Here is a 15,602-nt window from a genome sequence, read left to right as displayed (position 1 = left end):
TCTAAAACTAACTTAACAAAGCCAAGCACCATTAATTCACTCCTTGACAGTTGAATAATGAGAGATACAAAATTCTTTGTAATGTGATTTGGTGGAAAATTAATTTTGAACTAAAACATATAAAAAAATAACTGACTACATTAGTGATAGTTCAGGTGGTAAATGAGCATCCAGCCCTACATGTCCCTCTTCAGTACTACTATGTGAGCAAGCCCACAGCATATTGATACACACAAACTGCAAAAAGCACAACTCCAACTACCCAAATCATGAGGCAGTGAAGAATGCTGGTAGCAGGGTTTCAGTTACTGAGCTTTGAAGTGAGTCTCAGCCATATTCTCAAGTTTTTCATGATAAGCAGGAGGACTAAAGCGACATTGCGAAAACCAGGCAAGCTAGATACAGTCACACAATTCCATAGGAAAAGACTTGCAATAAAAGTTACACTGGATTGAACCACAGATTTCACATTTTGTAATTGATACAAGCTCTAAATATTTGCAACCCAGAAGTAAAGAAGACAACACTGTAGTTCTCACTTCACTGCCTTTTAGAGTATTTTTCACTTGATCAGGATTAGGAGCAAATTGCCAATGTAGTTGTAATTATCACTCCAATCAGAATTAGTAAAGTTAAGCAGATCCAAGTGCAGATTATCTAAGGATTTTTTTGAAAAATAACCCTATCCTGTCCATACTTGAAGAATAGAGCTAAGTGCATTAGCAGAATACATGATGACACAAGGAAAACGGGTGTATTGAGAGCATGTGCCTGAAAAAAAGCAGAGCCTGTGATTTACATAAAGAAGGGATCACCTTTTTGCTATAAACAAACAGTGACATTTTGGGAGTGACCTACAAGTATGCAGACCGCCCAAACGTTTCCAATGATTGATATTTGCTAGACATTAGCTAACTAAAGACATTGTCATGGCCTAGATCTAAGGGAGGCCAAACCTTACAGAATAAGCCAGCAAGGGGTTATTCAGAAAACCTGCGGTCACGGGATATTCCTCAGTGCCCTCTTTACATGTGGCATCTCCAGCTCCCTGGCGTGAGAGGGATTCGGATTGAAACGTCGATTTTAAAATTTATAAAGTAGTAAAGTAGTTCTAATTATACCAGTTTGGTAAATTTTACACACGACCAATAAAACAACAGACATAGAAGACGATGTCCATTGGAGGACTTACTAACTGTGCTCTGCCTCATTTTGAAGTTAGCAGCCACTCCTAGCACACACAACACGGATGCTCTGCTTCCTAGCCGCAACCATGCAAATGCAGGGTAAGACCAGGTATTAGGCAACTACTTGACATCCTGCCTAAGCTTCGTTAGCACAGCTCCCTTCTCCAGTCGTGGCACAACGATCTGCGCGCTGCGATCACACTGACTTCTCCACAGAGCACAGTTGCTGCTCTGCCAAACTGCTCTTCTTTCCAGCTAATAAAATTGCCTCCCAACTGATAACAGCCTAGCAATATAAAATACTCGGTTGTTAACCGCTGTTGTGACAAATAATACCATTCTCCTGACAACCCCATTTTTTCCAATACAAACCTACTTGAACTGTTTATTATTGACATATGGGACTGCTCTGCCATTATCTAATTTTAAAAAAACACATCGTAAACAGCAATAGTGAACCTGCCAGCATTCTCACTGCTTTAGCAAAGCTAAATCAAAGCCCAAACCAAACCTCTCTTACTACCAGCACAGTCCTGTCAGGCTCTGTTATGTAAAGAAGAAACGCCTTCTTCACAGGACTACTGTAAGATTCATTTCCCAGCAGATGCTACTTCATGCTTGCTTTCCAACTACAGACCACCACTATTACTATCCTCTCAAAGCTAGTACCAGTAAGATTGTCTTGACATTTCTTTCTGCTATGACTTCGAAGTACACCACTTAGAGTATTAGGCAACTATATAATTCGCAACACAGTTCAAGTGTTACTTTATAAATCTGTAAAGCTGCATCAGTGTGACAGAGGTGGGGAATACCTACCAATTATCTGACTCTTGTGAAATATGCAGACTACATTAGCTGGTACTGCAAACTAAGACTCTGTTTTGCAAAGTATCTATTGAAACTGTATATAAAGAACTAGCAGTATATGTATATTCCTGCCCCAAATGCTGTTTGTTCATGCACAAAGACACATGGGTACACTCAGCCTTCCATCATACAAATTTCTAATTTTCACTCACTAATGAATCACTCTCATATAGAAATCTAGACCAACATTAGGTACAGCTTCCACATTCATTACAAAGACCTGCAATACCCCTTTCATTGTGTTCAGCAATATTTTTTTAGAACATTTTTTCATCAATAACTTAAAGATATTAAAGAAGTTCAAATAATATTCAGATTTCTTCAAGGACACTGCACAGGCTTTAGTAGAATAGGTTAGTACAGTTTTGTCTGTCCTCCAGGGAACAAGCAAGAACTGCTCAAAGGAGGTTACTCAAATAAATTGCATTTCCACAGTACAAAAACACCCCGGCACAGCTTGTTTCTGCCCTATGTAATGAGGTGACACAGTATTGCAGTTCGTGCTTTTGTCCAGTTCAAGAATTAATCCGTATTACACACACACAAAAGAAGATATTTGACCTCACTTGTCCCCAAAGCAGTCTAATTTGCCTAGATATTAAAGTGCTAGTGATGTGTATTTAATGAGAATTCTTTTTGCATGTTTATTATCCAGTGACATTTAGGAGGTCAGCCTGATAATTCAGTTATGGCCTCTGTCTTGCTACTTTATTTAATGTAAAGGAAAATGTGATGTGACCCGGGTTGCATTTAATTACAAATAACAACAAAATGTGAGCTCATATATGGTCTCATAAAAAGCACAGGGGGAGTGAAGGAGACCCAGACATTACCAAGTTGGAAAGGTAGGGAGCCTAAGCTGAACAGCAACATAGAGAGACTTTCCTTTCTTGCTATTTTGTGTAATGTTCATCTATCAAAGATAAACGAGCTCCACTGGCTGTTTCTCAAACTAGCATGCAGAGTCATTCAAATTCTGACAAAGCCAGGAGAGGCCTAGACCCAAACCCTTACCCAAAGTTAATCGAAACTCAACCACAGCCACTCCAAAGAGAGGCCCTCTAACGAGCCACAGCTCATTACGCTCAAGAAAATAGTGTGTTCATTTACTTTCCTGTCTCTAAGCTGCAAAAAAATACCTTTTGCTTTCCAGTACACAATGGAGATCTAACACTCTCCCACATGGTCTCCTGCCTCGAGGGAGGTTGCCACAGCTAGACTTTGTGCATGTACTGCTCTTACGAGCATCACCATGAGCTGCACATGCACAGGGACTGCAGAATTATTATCTCAGGCCATGTAGCCCACAAGCAGACTTCCTTCTGCCTCAGACATAAAAGGCTTTGTGGGGGGGAGAGGGGCATAGGTGTGAAGTAAAGACTTATTTTCTTCCTTACTGTTAACACTTCATCTCTGCATAACATATGAGTCTCTGTGTCCTTCCTAGAGCACTCTAAGCATAATAAAGCAGAGTTTCTTGTTTCACACTCCCATCTTTGTTTATTTTATTTAAAGCTTTCACTTCAGAGCTTTGAGGCTAGAGATCAAACAAATAAAAGGGAATTTGGAAGTTGCAATGTCTGGTCTACATTCTGTTCAGAAGTTAAACTAAAATTTGCCCCCAAGCCAATACACAGGCACTCATTTTGAAGACCGTTTGGTAGGATGTAATACAGCCAGTTTGCCTTCCAGAAGGTCAGTATGAAGATCCTTGTTTATTACTTCACCTATCAGATGACAAAGTCTCATGACTAAAGCACCAGACCTAAGAGATCTGAAATTTTGTTTTCATATTTAATTTCACTGCTGCCACACGCTCAAAGTCAGTCATTGCTCCTCCTGCCATTTAGCCGTCTCATCCACTTGGACTACAAACTTTCTGGGACAGAGACACTATGTGTCTTGCTCAGTGATGCTCCTACATCCCTCCTACTTACCCAGTAAAAACTAGGAATACTTCCAAACACATTAACACTACATGCACTCTTTCACTTGCTCACCCTGATTTCTTCCCTACAGCAGAAGATTCCATTTGCATATAAGTATTTAAACTGAAAGCTAAATTTTATTTTCATTTAGAACCATATGGACAACAACTTTGCTGATAGTATTAAAACCCATGCTTTTACCAGCAGATCTTCACCTCCTTGCAGCCTAAGTAACATGTTCTCAGTCTCCACTTCATTCTACCTTACTCGTGAGACTAAGTTTTTATATGGTAGTTTAAACATTACAGATAAAATTCTGTTTGAGTAGCTAATACTTCTGGCATATTGGGCAATTTTTCTGTTACATTGGATCTAATCCCTTATATACTATAACGCTGATCACAAATTTCTACCAAATACAATTTCAGATTACATGTCCAAAACTATGGATTTTCTATTTATACCTGGTTTGTCAGATGAGACTGTATGCTCTTTAGAGAATCTCAGTAGCAGATACATTTGTTCTAGGAAGTTCATGTTTCAGTTCAACTAGAAGATGTGAAGAATCACATTTTTCCACGGTGTGTGACTGGGACTCCAACTGAAGTCAAGAGCCCTGCAGGCACATCTGAAAGCAGCATTTGATCTATAACCACATTTATTGGAATACAAGCACATGGAGGCCCTATCTTACTACACTGAACATACTGGGAAGATTTCTATTGCAAGGAAGATAGGATTAGAACCCAATTCATGCAGGACACTGTGGCTAGTGCCATGCCATCAGCTTTTAGGCAGAGCTCTCCAGTGTATTAAATGAGGGTGTTTCTTAATCACTGATGGCAAATCCATTGTTTGAGCACATTTCTGCTTTTGTAGAGGAAATATCACCATGTACAATGAGAAGACTTAGAAATGCTAAAGACTTTTGAGAGTAAATGTATTAGATGATTCAATTACTACACACAGATTTGGTTCAAGTACTTATCTGTGTGTGTGTTACAGAGCTCAAAATAGGATAAGGAAGCACATGTATTATGCTACTATGCATACATATAATTCATACAGCAACACAGGGTTAGGTCCTGCAGTCTTATACACCTATGTGAACAAAGATTTAATTTGATTTGATGGCCCTACTGTGTGGAAAACCAGCTATGACACTGCCTTGAGGGCGTGGACTCGAAACAGGGCTTCTAGTTTACACAGGCAAAAAAAGAGAAAAAGGAAGTATTTCCTACAAAGAGACTGCATTCTTTACAGAGAAAAATAATTACTGTACCTAAAATAGCTCTAAAGAACACCACTTTAACATACAAATGGGAAACTGTGAAGGTCAAGGATGTCATTGTCTTATAAGACATTTTGAAGAAAGTTTAGTGCTTATCCAACCTGAGTGACAGCACTGGAGACCCGAGTCTTCGATTTCCCAACAAAAGCAGGCGATATTCCTGCAGGTCCTCATCACACTGACTTCCATGTTATCATTTTATCCACATGCCTTTATTCTGGGTAGGGAGCAACACTTCATGCCTAGGGGAGAAATATCCATTTCTTACCTCTACACCAAGCTGTCTGTCTCTGCTTCAAACTAAGCGCCTGGCCCAGACAGTCCTTCTAAAATACACAGGTGATGGGGACTGGGATGGTGACCAGCAATCTGCTTCACAAAAGCAACCAAAGAGACAACTTGTGGTAACAAGTCTCAGACAGTTCTGGTCCAGAAGGCACCTGAATCAGGAACTTTGAGGGCCAAGTCTTTCAGCTGCTAATCTCCTGAGCCATGCTGTGGCTGATGTTTTATTGATAAGTAATTACAGGCAGCTCCAAACTGCCACAGGTGTGGAAATTACAATAAACCAAGTAAAAGCCTGTTTGTTATTCAGGAGATCTGAATTCAAGCAGAGTAAAAAGGCATTATTTTTACAGAGGACCATACCAAAATACAAAATTAGTTGCCTCCCTCATATGGAGACAAAAGCAGCTGCTGGTTTATACCTTACTGAGTAAGTACTATGAACAAAAACTGGAGTCCTGTGCTCTCTACACTGACTCAGCTTTCTCCCAGAAGGGAAACTGCCACGGAGTGGCACTGTTCACAGATCCCAGTGTGCACAGGAGAGACGTCACAGCAGGAAATTTTGGTTTAGCCTATTTTGTAGCCCTTTTAGCATCAGTCTCTATCTGGAGATCCCCACAAAATATTTTTCTGCATTCCACTACCTTTTTTCACTGATTTAAATTATTCCATTATCTCCACTGCTGGCCACCATGCTTGTATTTTATTTTCAGGATTTAATCCAGCCTAGAAATGATGTTGCAGTGCCACATCCCCAAACCACAGACATGTAAAAAATCAGCATAGACAGCAGTTTAGATGACCTGGGCAGGGGTCTTGCCCTAACAGACATATGCGACATGCTCTTTTGGCGGCACACACTCACATCCATCTGTTGAGATGGAACCGAGCCCACTGCACTTCCATTGTCCTGCTTTCAGTTCCTATGCACCATGTAAGTTCCGGGTTCAGTAGGCTGGGTGCACAGTGCAGCGAATCCTTAATCTAACTTCTACTGTCGGCATGGAAAACATTGCAAGAATTCTCACTGTGGGGGAGTGGAAAGAAGAAACACAAAAGCAACCACCAGCCCTGGGCTCCTAGGAGGAAAGCAAATCTTTCCAACGGGAAAACAACAGATCGTGAGCATTAAGGTGTTCGGTTTAATTTCTTGTGGTCAGTGAATTCAGCAAAAGCAAACTGAACTTTTTTATATGCCCACAGGCTCCTGTAGTTAGACCTCAGGAATTATGAATTTGTCTTCCACTAGACACCAATGAACAGCCAGCTTAGTCTTAGGAATGATAAAAAGTAAAACCTAGTTTCCACATATATTTCTACATGAGAAAGAAACTAAATTATTCAGAAGACAGGGAAAAGTAATAGCCAGAGAAAACATAGCACCTGTAAAGCACTAGCAGGTCACAGTGACCCATATACAACTGATTTCTATTACTGTGAGCCAAAACCTGCAACTGTTTGCCCTGAGAGTGTGAAGAGGTATCAGGAAGAAGTGCGAACATTCCTGCGTGAGGATTATCAATCTGCGTCAGAAGAGACTCAGCAGAGAGAGGAGCTCAGGGCTTTCCCTGCACAGACAGTGGCATAAAATTCTTTCCCTTCTTCCACAGATAAGTTGGCAGGGACATTTGTTCAACATTAGCTAAGTGATAGTGGCTGAGAGGGGAGCTGAAGCCCACCCAGAGCAACACCACACAGTTTGAAACACCTTTGCAATAACAGATTTAAGACTCTTGTGTTCTTTGTCCCAGACTTTGCTGTCACTAGTGTAAATAAAGGTTTACAATGGCCTGGCCTAGCCTTCTCCTGCTAGCCGTAACATGGTAATGTGGCATTACTAACTTAACACAGTATTAACTGATAGATAATCAGTATTAGCACTATGTTTACATTTGCAAACCATTATAGAGCGTAGTATCTCCAATTCTTATCCTGCCAGTAATTCAGATGTGGTGTTCGTGACATAGCAATTGACATTTCCCTTGCGAACCTGCACCCTGCTCTGCATGGGCCCCGCGCCTGCCCAGGGCGACCAGCCCCTGTAACCGCTCCCTGATCTAAATTCTCTGCAGAACAGTCATGGCATTTTGCTCACTTGAGGCTACAGCTACTGTTTAAGACACCACGTCCAAAGAGCTGCAAGGGGAACTCTGGACGTGGGGCCTCCCACAGCACCTCCCGAAAGGAAGCAGGTCCCAACCTTGCTCTCAGACCCGTCTCCCCAGCCCCACGCCTCCGTGCTAACTTCTGACAAGGCAGTGTGCAACGCACCGGCCCCGGCTTTTGGGATAACTGAAGTACGTTTACTTACAGACGGGGGTGCAACTACTGAGGTTTAGCACCTCAGCGACACTCCCGCGCATGACGGAGGAGGGTCGCGGTGCCCGACCCTAAACCGAGCTGCGGGACTCAGGGAGCCACCACGGCCGGGCAGGGGAGAGGGGCGCCCCCCGCCCGCGCCCCCGCGCCGTACCTGACCCGTGCTGCTGGCGGAGGATGGCGGCCTGCCCGGGCGGCGGCGAGGCCGAGGAGGCAGCGGCGGCCGCCGAGGCGGTGGCGGTGGCAGTGGCGCTGGCGGCGGCGGAGACACCCCCTTCGGCCGCGGGCGGCGGCGGGCGCTTGCCGGGACCGGGCGGCGGCGTGGGCCGGGCGGCGGGGCCGTGGCGGCGCGGGGCCGCGCCGCTCTGGATGTGCGAGACCGCCTCGGCCGCCTGCACGTCGGGCGGCGCGAAGCGGGAGAGGACGCGCAGCAGCGCCTGGGCCTTGTGCTCCTGCGTCTCGTCGTCGCTGTAGTCCGCCACGCGGCACTCGTAGACGCCCTCGTCCTGCCGCCGCACGCCCGAGAGCCGCAGCCGGTGCGAGATGTCGTTGCCCTGGACGCGGACCGTCTGCAAGAGAGCGCACCGCCGGGCGCCGCCTCAGCAGCGGCCGCCGGCCCCCGCCTTCCCTTCCCCAGCAGCGACCCTGCTCTTCTCGCTGCAGCCCCGGCAGAGCTCGCTCTCGCCCCAGGTACGCGTCTTCCGCTGTCAAGAGCACCGAACCTCGGCTAACCCCAACCGAGTGCACCGGACCTTTAAGCCCAGCACCTCGCCGTTAAAGCCCCACTTCGGGGTCCCAAGGGGCCATCCGGAATCAGCCCCTGCTCCGCATCATTCCCACGCCACCACGCACCCCTCACCACTAGCGCTCTGCCAACACCCCCCCCCCCCCCGCATGCTGCCCCTAGCCTGGGGGTCCTCTCTCCCCCCTCCTCCTGCCCCGTCCCGCACGGAGCCCCGCAGCCGTCCCGGCTGCCAGGCAGCCTCCGGCCCGCACGAACCGCCCCGAACCCGACACCTGGGGAAAGCCCAGCGCCCCGGGGGTCTTCGCCCCGCGCCCGCTGCAGCGGGCCAGGCTCTGCTGGGTGTAGTGGCACCGAGCCGAGACCCAGGAGGTGCCCTACAGTCCCGCTGCAGGCCACGCTCCGCCGCTGCGGCGGGAGGGAACGGCTTCAGCCGCGCCTCAGCACCGCGGAGAGGGGCCGGCGCGCTCCAGCGGCCGCCTCGCGGGGGCGGAGGCAATCCCGGGCCCGCATCCACGGGAAGGGGGCTCGTTTCCTGCAGGACAGGGGGAGAAGGGGGTCGCCACAGACGACTGGGGTTTGCAGAGAGAGGGCAGGGAAAAAGCAAACTTCTCTCCTGATCTGGCCCACAGTCCTTTTCAAACGTGGCTAAGGAAGGGCTGTAAGGCAAGCATCACCTCCTCTCGATTTGCGAGGAATGAGACGTGACTGCTAAACCAGGAACAGATGTAACGTTTCGACCGAGCCACGGCACACCGAGGAGGGGAAACGTGCCACACTCCCGCCGTGCTGCAGGAGCAGGGCTGCCAGTGAGATCAGCTGCATTCATGTGTCAGGAAAGGAGGGGGCATGCAGTAAATCCCACGTGTATGGGAGGAGGGGTGCGCACCACCCAGCTCGAGCTGCACTTACGCTGATTTTGGTTGCATCCTTATTTGTTACCTAAAAGAACAGAAAAAAGGGGGATTAGACTCAGCTCCGCCAGCACATCAACAAGATGCTCATCTTCCCACCCCAGTGCAAGGACAGGACATGGACAGATGCAACTTTCTCCGCTTGCCATTCACACAGCCCGTGCATGGGTGGCGGGGAGTTCCCCGGGCGATGGGGAAGGCAGCAAACCAGTGCTCAGCTGGGGGGACTGTTTTGGTAAAGCTCCTGTGGTACCCACAGAAGCGCTGCCTTCACCAAGAGTGCAAACAGCAGCCAAAGAAATGCTCATTGCATGCTGTGCTGCTCCCAGTCACTGAGAAACACTGGGGAAGACGCTTTACCAGCAGCATTAGCACAGCTGAGAAGTGCTTGGGCAGGATGGATCCTGCACTGCTCAGGGCAGAGCTTCAGTCCTGAAACATCCTGGGAGCAGGTATCACTCAGCAGATTTCATACTCTGTTATTTTTTTGTCTCCAGCCAACCACTGTAAACCTAAATGATGCCTCAGATCTCATTGATGCGCCTCCCAGGGAGATGGTCATCATTCTCCAGGCATGCCCTGTCATCATTTATTGTAAAAGCAACTCATGGTTTTTATATAAGGTTAAAGAAGACATTTAAATCCAAGCGATTTATTTCCCTGTCTGACAACTGACTTACACTTTCCCCAGCTAGGCGGCATCACATTAGCTCAGCGTCTATATGCTTTGCATCTCTATTTGAGCTCTGCAGGAAAACAAGCGTGCCACAGAGAGGGGAGCTGGCACAGGCACGGAGGCTGCCGCGGGGCACCCTGCTGGCGCAGGGGCTGGAGGGGATGACGTGCCCTGCGCAGCAGGGCAACACAGCCTAGAAATCCTGCTTTACCCCACTCCTTGTACAGCCCCGTTTGGCACCAGCAAGGTGTCTTGCACTAGGGGGAGGCTGCAGAATAAACTGGCTTATGTTGGGGAAATACAGCTGAAAAATTTAGACTAGAGCCTACCCTCACGCCAGGCGGCTTGCTAGGGGGAGGGGAAAGAACACGCAAGATTTAACTCTGCTTCATGAATTTTAACTACTCCATCCGACTGTCTGAAAATGTCTTGATGAGCTCCAGATACGGACACAGGTGTGTACGTGCACCCCAAAAAACTGTGTGCGTTTGTATATGCAGATTGATATGTACTCAACATACTAACAGAGAGAGGTGTATCCCTCATACCTTTCTTCACGCTATCAGTCAGCAAACAGAGGCTCTCCCACCTTTTACAACGATTCCTAGCCCAGCCTAGAGAAGCGCTGGTTTTTGCTTGTCCCCACTTCATACTACAGCTATTTTTGACTGCCCCTCTTGGGTCCTCATTGCTGATTTTGCAGTGAGACATTTATTATTTTCTATTTACAATCCTTAAAGCACTGATGTTTTTTCCTGAGGTGAAGTCCCCCATGGCACATGCCCTGTCCTCCCCTGTCCCAGGGAGGGCCCAGGGAGGCTGGTGCTTCCAATTGCTTGCTGGCACTGGGTAGAGGAAGCGCTCTCTTTTCTGGCACTGCTGAGTTTATTTTGATCACCCTCTAAGCATGTCGTACTCGATGAATAGATATCTCTCCATAGCACTGTATTACCTTGCTCCTGCTGCCGGGGACACTGATGGCTAATTCGTGTGCAAGTTCTCTGGCTGGTTCTTTAAGGTACCACCACTGGATTTCCAAGGAGTAAGAGGTGGATCCGCTGGCTCGGAAAGCACAAGGCATCTCAATATCATCTCCCTCCCTAACAGTCACATCTTTGGGAACTTCAGTAAAGGTAGCTGGGAGGGGAAGATAAGAGTTACAAGGGCTGGTTAACGGGAGAGCTTAAAATACAAGATCAGTCCTTTTCAGTGTAAGGCGAGCTGCTTCAGTTCAAGGGCTAAACCCTGAGTGAGACAGGGGTTTCCTGTAGTCCGGTGACCGCAAGATAAGCGGAGCATCCAGGACTGCGCAGCCGGGGCCGGGCCGAGCCGTTCCCCTCCACCCTGCAGCCGGGGGCCGCGGCTCCAGCGGAAAGGGAAAGTTTGAAGAGGACTTTAAAACCTCTCGTCCTCCCAAGCAAGCCCTCGGCTGGATACAGGGGCACCAGTGTCCCGCTGCCCCCTCCTCCAGAGCCGGCGCGGGGCCTGTCCCGGGCTGCGCGCCCGCTGCGCCCCGCTCCGCGCCGGCGGCTGCGAGGCGCCGAGCCCGCGCTGCCGGCAGCTGCGGCCGCAACAGTGCCACCTTGTTCTGCAAAAAGCCCCCCCCGGGCTGCGCTCCCTGCCCCCAGCCGTCAACACTTCCACAGGAAAAAGCGGCAGCGAGGACAGGGCTTGGAGCAATTGCCGGCGGCAGCGAAGCGGCTAGAGCTCAGCTGCGGACAGGGCGGCAAGCCCCGCCGGCACCGGAGCCCCGCCGGCACCGGAGCCCCGCCGGCACCGGAGCCCCGCCGGCACCGGAGCCCCGCCGGCAAGTTGCGTCCGGAGCGGCGGCTCCCCGCGGGAAGAGGCAGAAGTTTCCTACTCACCGGTGACGATGAACAGCAGAGGCGCGTTGAACATCAGGTAACAGAGGGTGCAGAAGAGCCCCCGATTTTCCATCGCATCTATGTGGGCTGCGGGCGGGGGCCGGGCTCGGGGCGCAGCCGGGTACGCCTCAATCCATCGCACACAGCGGGGCCGGGTCAGGGCTCCTTCCCAAAAAGCCAAAGCCACTCGACTAACCTTAGTTTGTGGGGAAGCAAATATAAAATCCACAGCCGGCTGCTCAAACTCGCTCGCAGGTGGAAGCGACGTTCCTGGGAATGAAGCAATAAATCTCGTCCCGGTTCCTTGCTCCGCCGCGAGCGGGATTCAACTGCCCTGCGCTGAGTGGGGGCTCCTGCTGTCCGCAAGCGAGGAAGCGACGCCGGGCTCCCCTCCGAGACCCATCACACTGACAAGTCCGCTCTCGGAGCTCGCAGGAAGGTCCAGCGAGGCGGCAGGGACAAGCCTCCTCTCCCCGCGCCGGGGGAGCGCCCGGCGTCTTCCCGTCGCGGCCCGGGCTCTGCCCCTGCACGGGCGGCGGCTGCACGGAGGAGGCGCGCCCGCACGTCCGAGCTCGCCTCTCCCCTCCGGGGCGACGAGCGGCCCCGGCCGCAGCTGCACCCGCGGGCCCTGCCCCCGCCTCCGCGGCCGCGCACCGCTCCGCCCACAGCGGGAGGGCCCCGCCCGACGCCTGCCCGCAGCGCGCCGCGGCCCCTCGCCTCCGTCCCCGCCGCCGCGGAGGTCTTCTGTGCAACCCAGACTCGGCAGCACTCTCCACATGCGCCTCCCGCTTTTCTCAAGATCCCAGACTCGCTCGAGAAGTAACTATGAAGTTCTTGAATGACGAGCAATAAACTGACTGCTTTTTGCTGGCGTCCTGATCCAAGTCTGGGTCTCCTCGGGGTGCGTGCCCAGAGTTGATTGTTCAGTTGCTGTCAGGCTTCCAAACTCACTATGTTTATTACTTGTTAAAATACATTACGAAAAAAAACCCAAAACACTATTGATTTAGAATACGGTATCATAAAAAGAAAATGTTTCTGTGTATCAGCTGTTTTCAGGCAAATGTCCCAATTAAAAAATAGAAGCACTCAAAAGTCAAGTCAGTAAAGTCATTACACTGAGTTACTGCAAAAATCAAACTCTGCTTGTGATTGCAAGTAATGTGAGGGAGCTGTATTTTAATAAATGTGAGGTGCCTTTCTAAAATATTTGCCTTTTTTTTTCCTGAAATGCCATTAAAAGTCACCATTTTATTAAGCCACAAATTCATTTAATCACTGGGATGGCATGGGAAGTGTGTTCTATGATCCACCGAAAATTTCCTTTATGTTTTTAATGGTTTCATTCTCTACCAGAATGCAAAGCTGGATGCATGAAGATTTCTGTGGAACAAATTATTTAGAAACATTCACTTTCTGAATAACTAAATCGGACCAGGTTTTAAATGGGTGCTAGTATCCAGCTTCCCAGCTAACTCCCTGTCTGGCCAGACAGACTGCTTAAGCGGTTGGGCCCGGCCAGCTGCTGGCTCCCTGCTAGGAAAACCCACCCACGCGGTTTCCAGCAGGAAGTTTCAGTAAAATTCACGCAATCCTGAAGAATACTGAAACTGCATCAAATCAGTATTTCCTGTTGGAAAATTTTTTCTTCGGAGCATTTTCAGCCATTCCTACCAATCATATCATGATTTAAATCCTGCAACAGTCCTCTGGTAGGTCTATGACAGCTTGCCTGAAGAGCAACTCCTTGCCTTTCCCTGTAGTCTTTACTGGGAGCCTAAATCCTGCCAGCCTGAATCCTGCCAGCAGGCTGAGCCCAGGTCCCCAGGCAGGTGGAGTCAGCCCCCACCAATCATAAAAGCTTTTATTGTAATAACTATTAAACACCATTTAATCAAATAGTCTAATAATCACTTACACTTTGCTTTTCCACCCAAAAGCTCAGTGTGCTTCATGCAGTAAGTAAGCATCATTATTTCTTTTCACATATGGCCTTACGCCATGTTGCACTGCAGTGAGTTTTATTACCACCTTGCCAGAGTCCCCGCGTAGTGCTTCACCTACCAGGCCACATGAAGGCATGGAAACGCAATCATCACAGACATACCTGAGGAAGTAAATCCAGCAGCCTCCGCCCAGCAGCAGAAGTCTTTCAGTCAATCCCAAGAATGGATTAGTTGGGTCCTCTGCTAGTGAGGCAGTTCCACGACATCGTGCCCTTCACAGCAGGATTGATTAGAAAACTCCTAATGGATAAACAGAATCAAAACAGAAGTAATTTTTATATCAAATTACTAGTGACAAATCATATTTGAAAAACTTTTACTTAAGTTTTTATTAAAATTGATGTTTAAAAATCCCTTCTGAAATTGCAGCATTGTGAAAATTTATAAAGGCTTGGAATGTAAAAATACCCAGTTCATGTTAAGTGAGTTTTGTTTCTTACATATAAAAAATAAGTAATAAAAATGACAGGGAAAGACAAATGTATTTAAACTTAGTTCTATTTTAATAAATCTAAGGTTGTTATTGTAGTAATAGTGTTGCTGAAGTGAAGACAGTTTTATCTTGAATGCATCCCTCGATTTATAACATTAAACCTTCAGTTCTACTGTATTTACTACCCACCAAATTTAATTTTATATGTAGCAGCTGAACACTGAAGTGCTGATATCTTTGTATTCAATTAAAGTAAGGAATTCGGAACACAAGCATGTTTTTCACAGTCTGAAGTTAGAGTAATAACAAGACTCTTTTTGTGTTCTCTTCTACTAAAATTATAATGGGGGGCTATTGTGCTCTACACTGACTAGCAAGTACTCTGTGCAAGTAATTTTCCTTTTAGGATCATAACAACATTTGAAGCCATTTATTGATTCAATCCTGCCAGCAAAAGGGACTTCTACAGTGCAGAAGCTATCACCAGCCTGCACTCATACCCCGAACAGGTGATGAACAGCAGGAATATCACAGGGAGAAGTTCCCTTTGCAGTTGCTGATCCTGCAGCATCATCCACACCACTGATTCTCAGTGAAATCAGGGAAACTATTCAGGTGCTTAAAGTGAAGGCTGTGTTTTGTTGATGATCATATTTTTTCGCTGTAACCATCGCTCAGATATTACATTAAGCTGTGTGGCAGATAGGTAACAGTATTTTACACCTAGGCAAACTGAAATTGGTTGTTTTTATGCAGAAATCCTATGACATTTCTGTAGCTTTCCACTTCCAAATCAGATTTTAGTAGAGTAGATTCTCTCTGCAGTAGGATAAGCCAAAACACAGGAGCATTTGTTCTGGCAACAGGACTCTTCATCACTTTATCCAAGTGACTTCACCCCTAAGCCATCCCCTAGGAGATGGTGGCAGGGAGAAGGTCTGAAGTGCCCTTCCTGGCTCCTGAGCACCTTTCCAGGGAAGGCAGAAGGAGACTGAAGGGACCATTGGATGAAACCAGCAGAATTCCTCCTGAAGGGGCAGTCACCTTTGTTGTCTCTTAGTCCCATTCTCATATTCCACTGTT

The 15,602-nt window shown here is 47.9% G+C and overlaps 1 protein-coding gene across 1 annotated transcript in view; it reads right to left on the bottom strand.

Moving 5' to 3' along the window:
• VSTM2B (V-set and transmembrane domain containing 2B) overlaps window positions 1-12,483 on the bottom strand; it is a 28,541-nt gene extending 16,058 nt beyond the window's left edge. The window contains 6 exon segments of the mRNA XM_059824952.1: window positions 8,038-8,452; window positions 9,538-9,567; window positions 11,168-11,352; window positions 12,081-12,186; window positions 12,189-12,240; window positions 12,410-12,483. Of these exon segments, the coding sequence (XP_059680935.1) occupies window positions 8,038-8,452; window positions 9,538-9,567; window positions 11,168-11,352; window positions 12,081-12,186; window positions 12,189-12,240; window positions 12,410-12,483 (862 nt within the window).
• Between the last annotated feature and the right edge of the window lie 3,119 nt (window positions 12,484-15,602).

Source organism: Gavia stellata, chromosome 15 (genome assembly GCF_030936135.1).
Source record: "Gavia stellata isolate bGavSte3 chromosome 15, bGavSte3.hap2, whole genome shotgun sequence".
Taxonomy (NCBI): Eukaryota; Metazoa; Chordata; class Aves; order Gaviiformes; family Gaviidae; genus Gavia; species Gavia stellata.
This window is presented reverse-complemented; position numbering and strand designations above follow the sequence as displayed.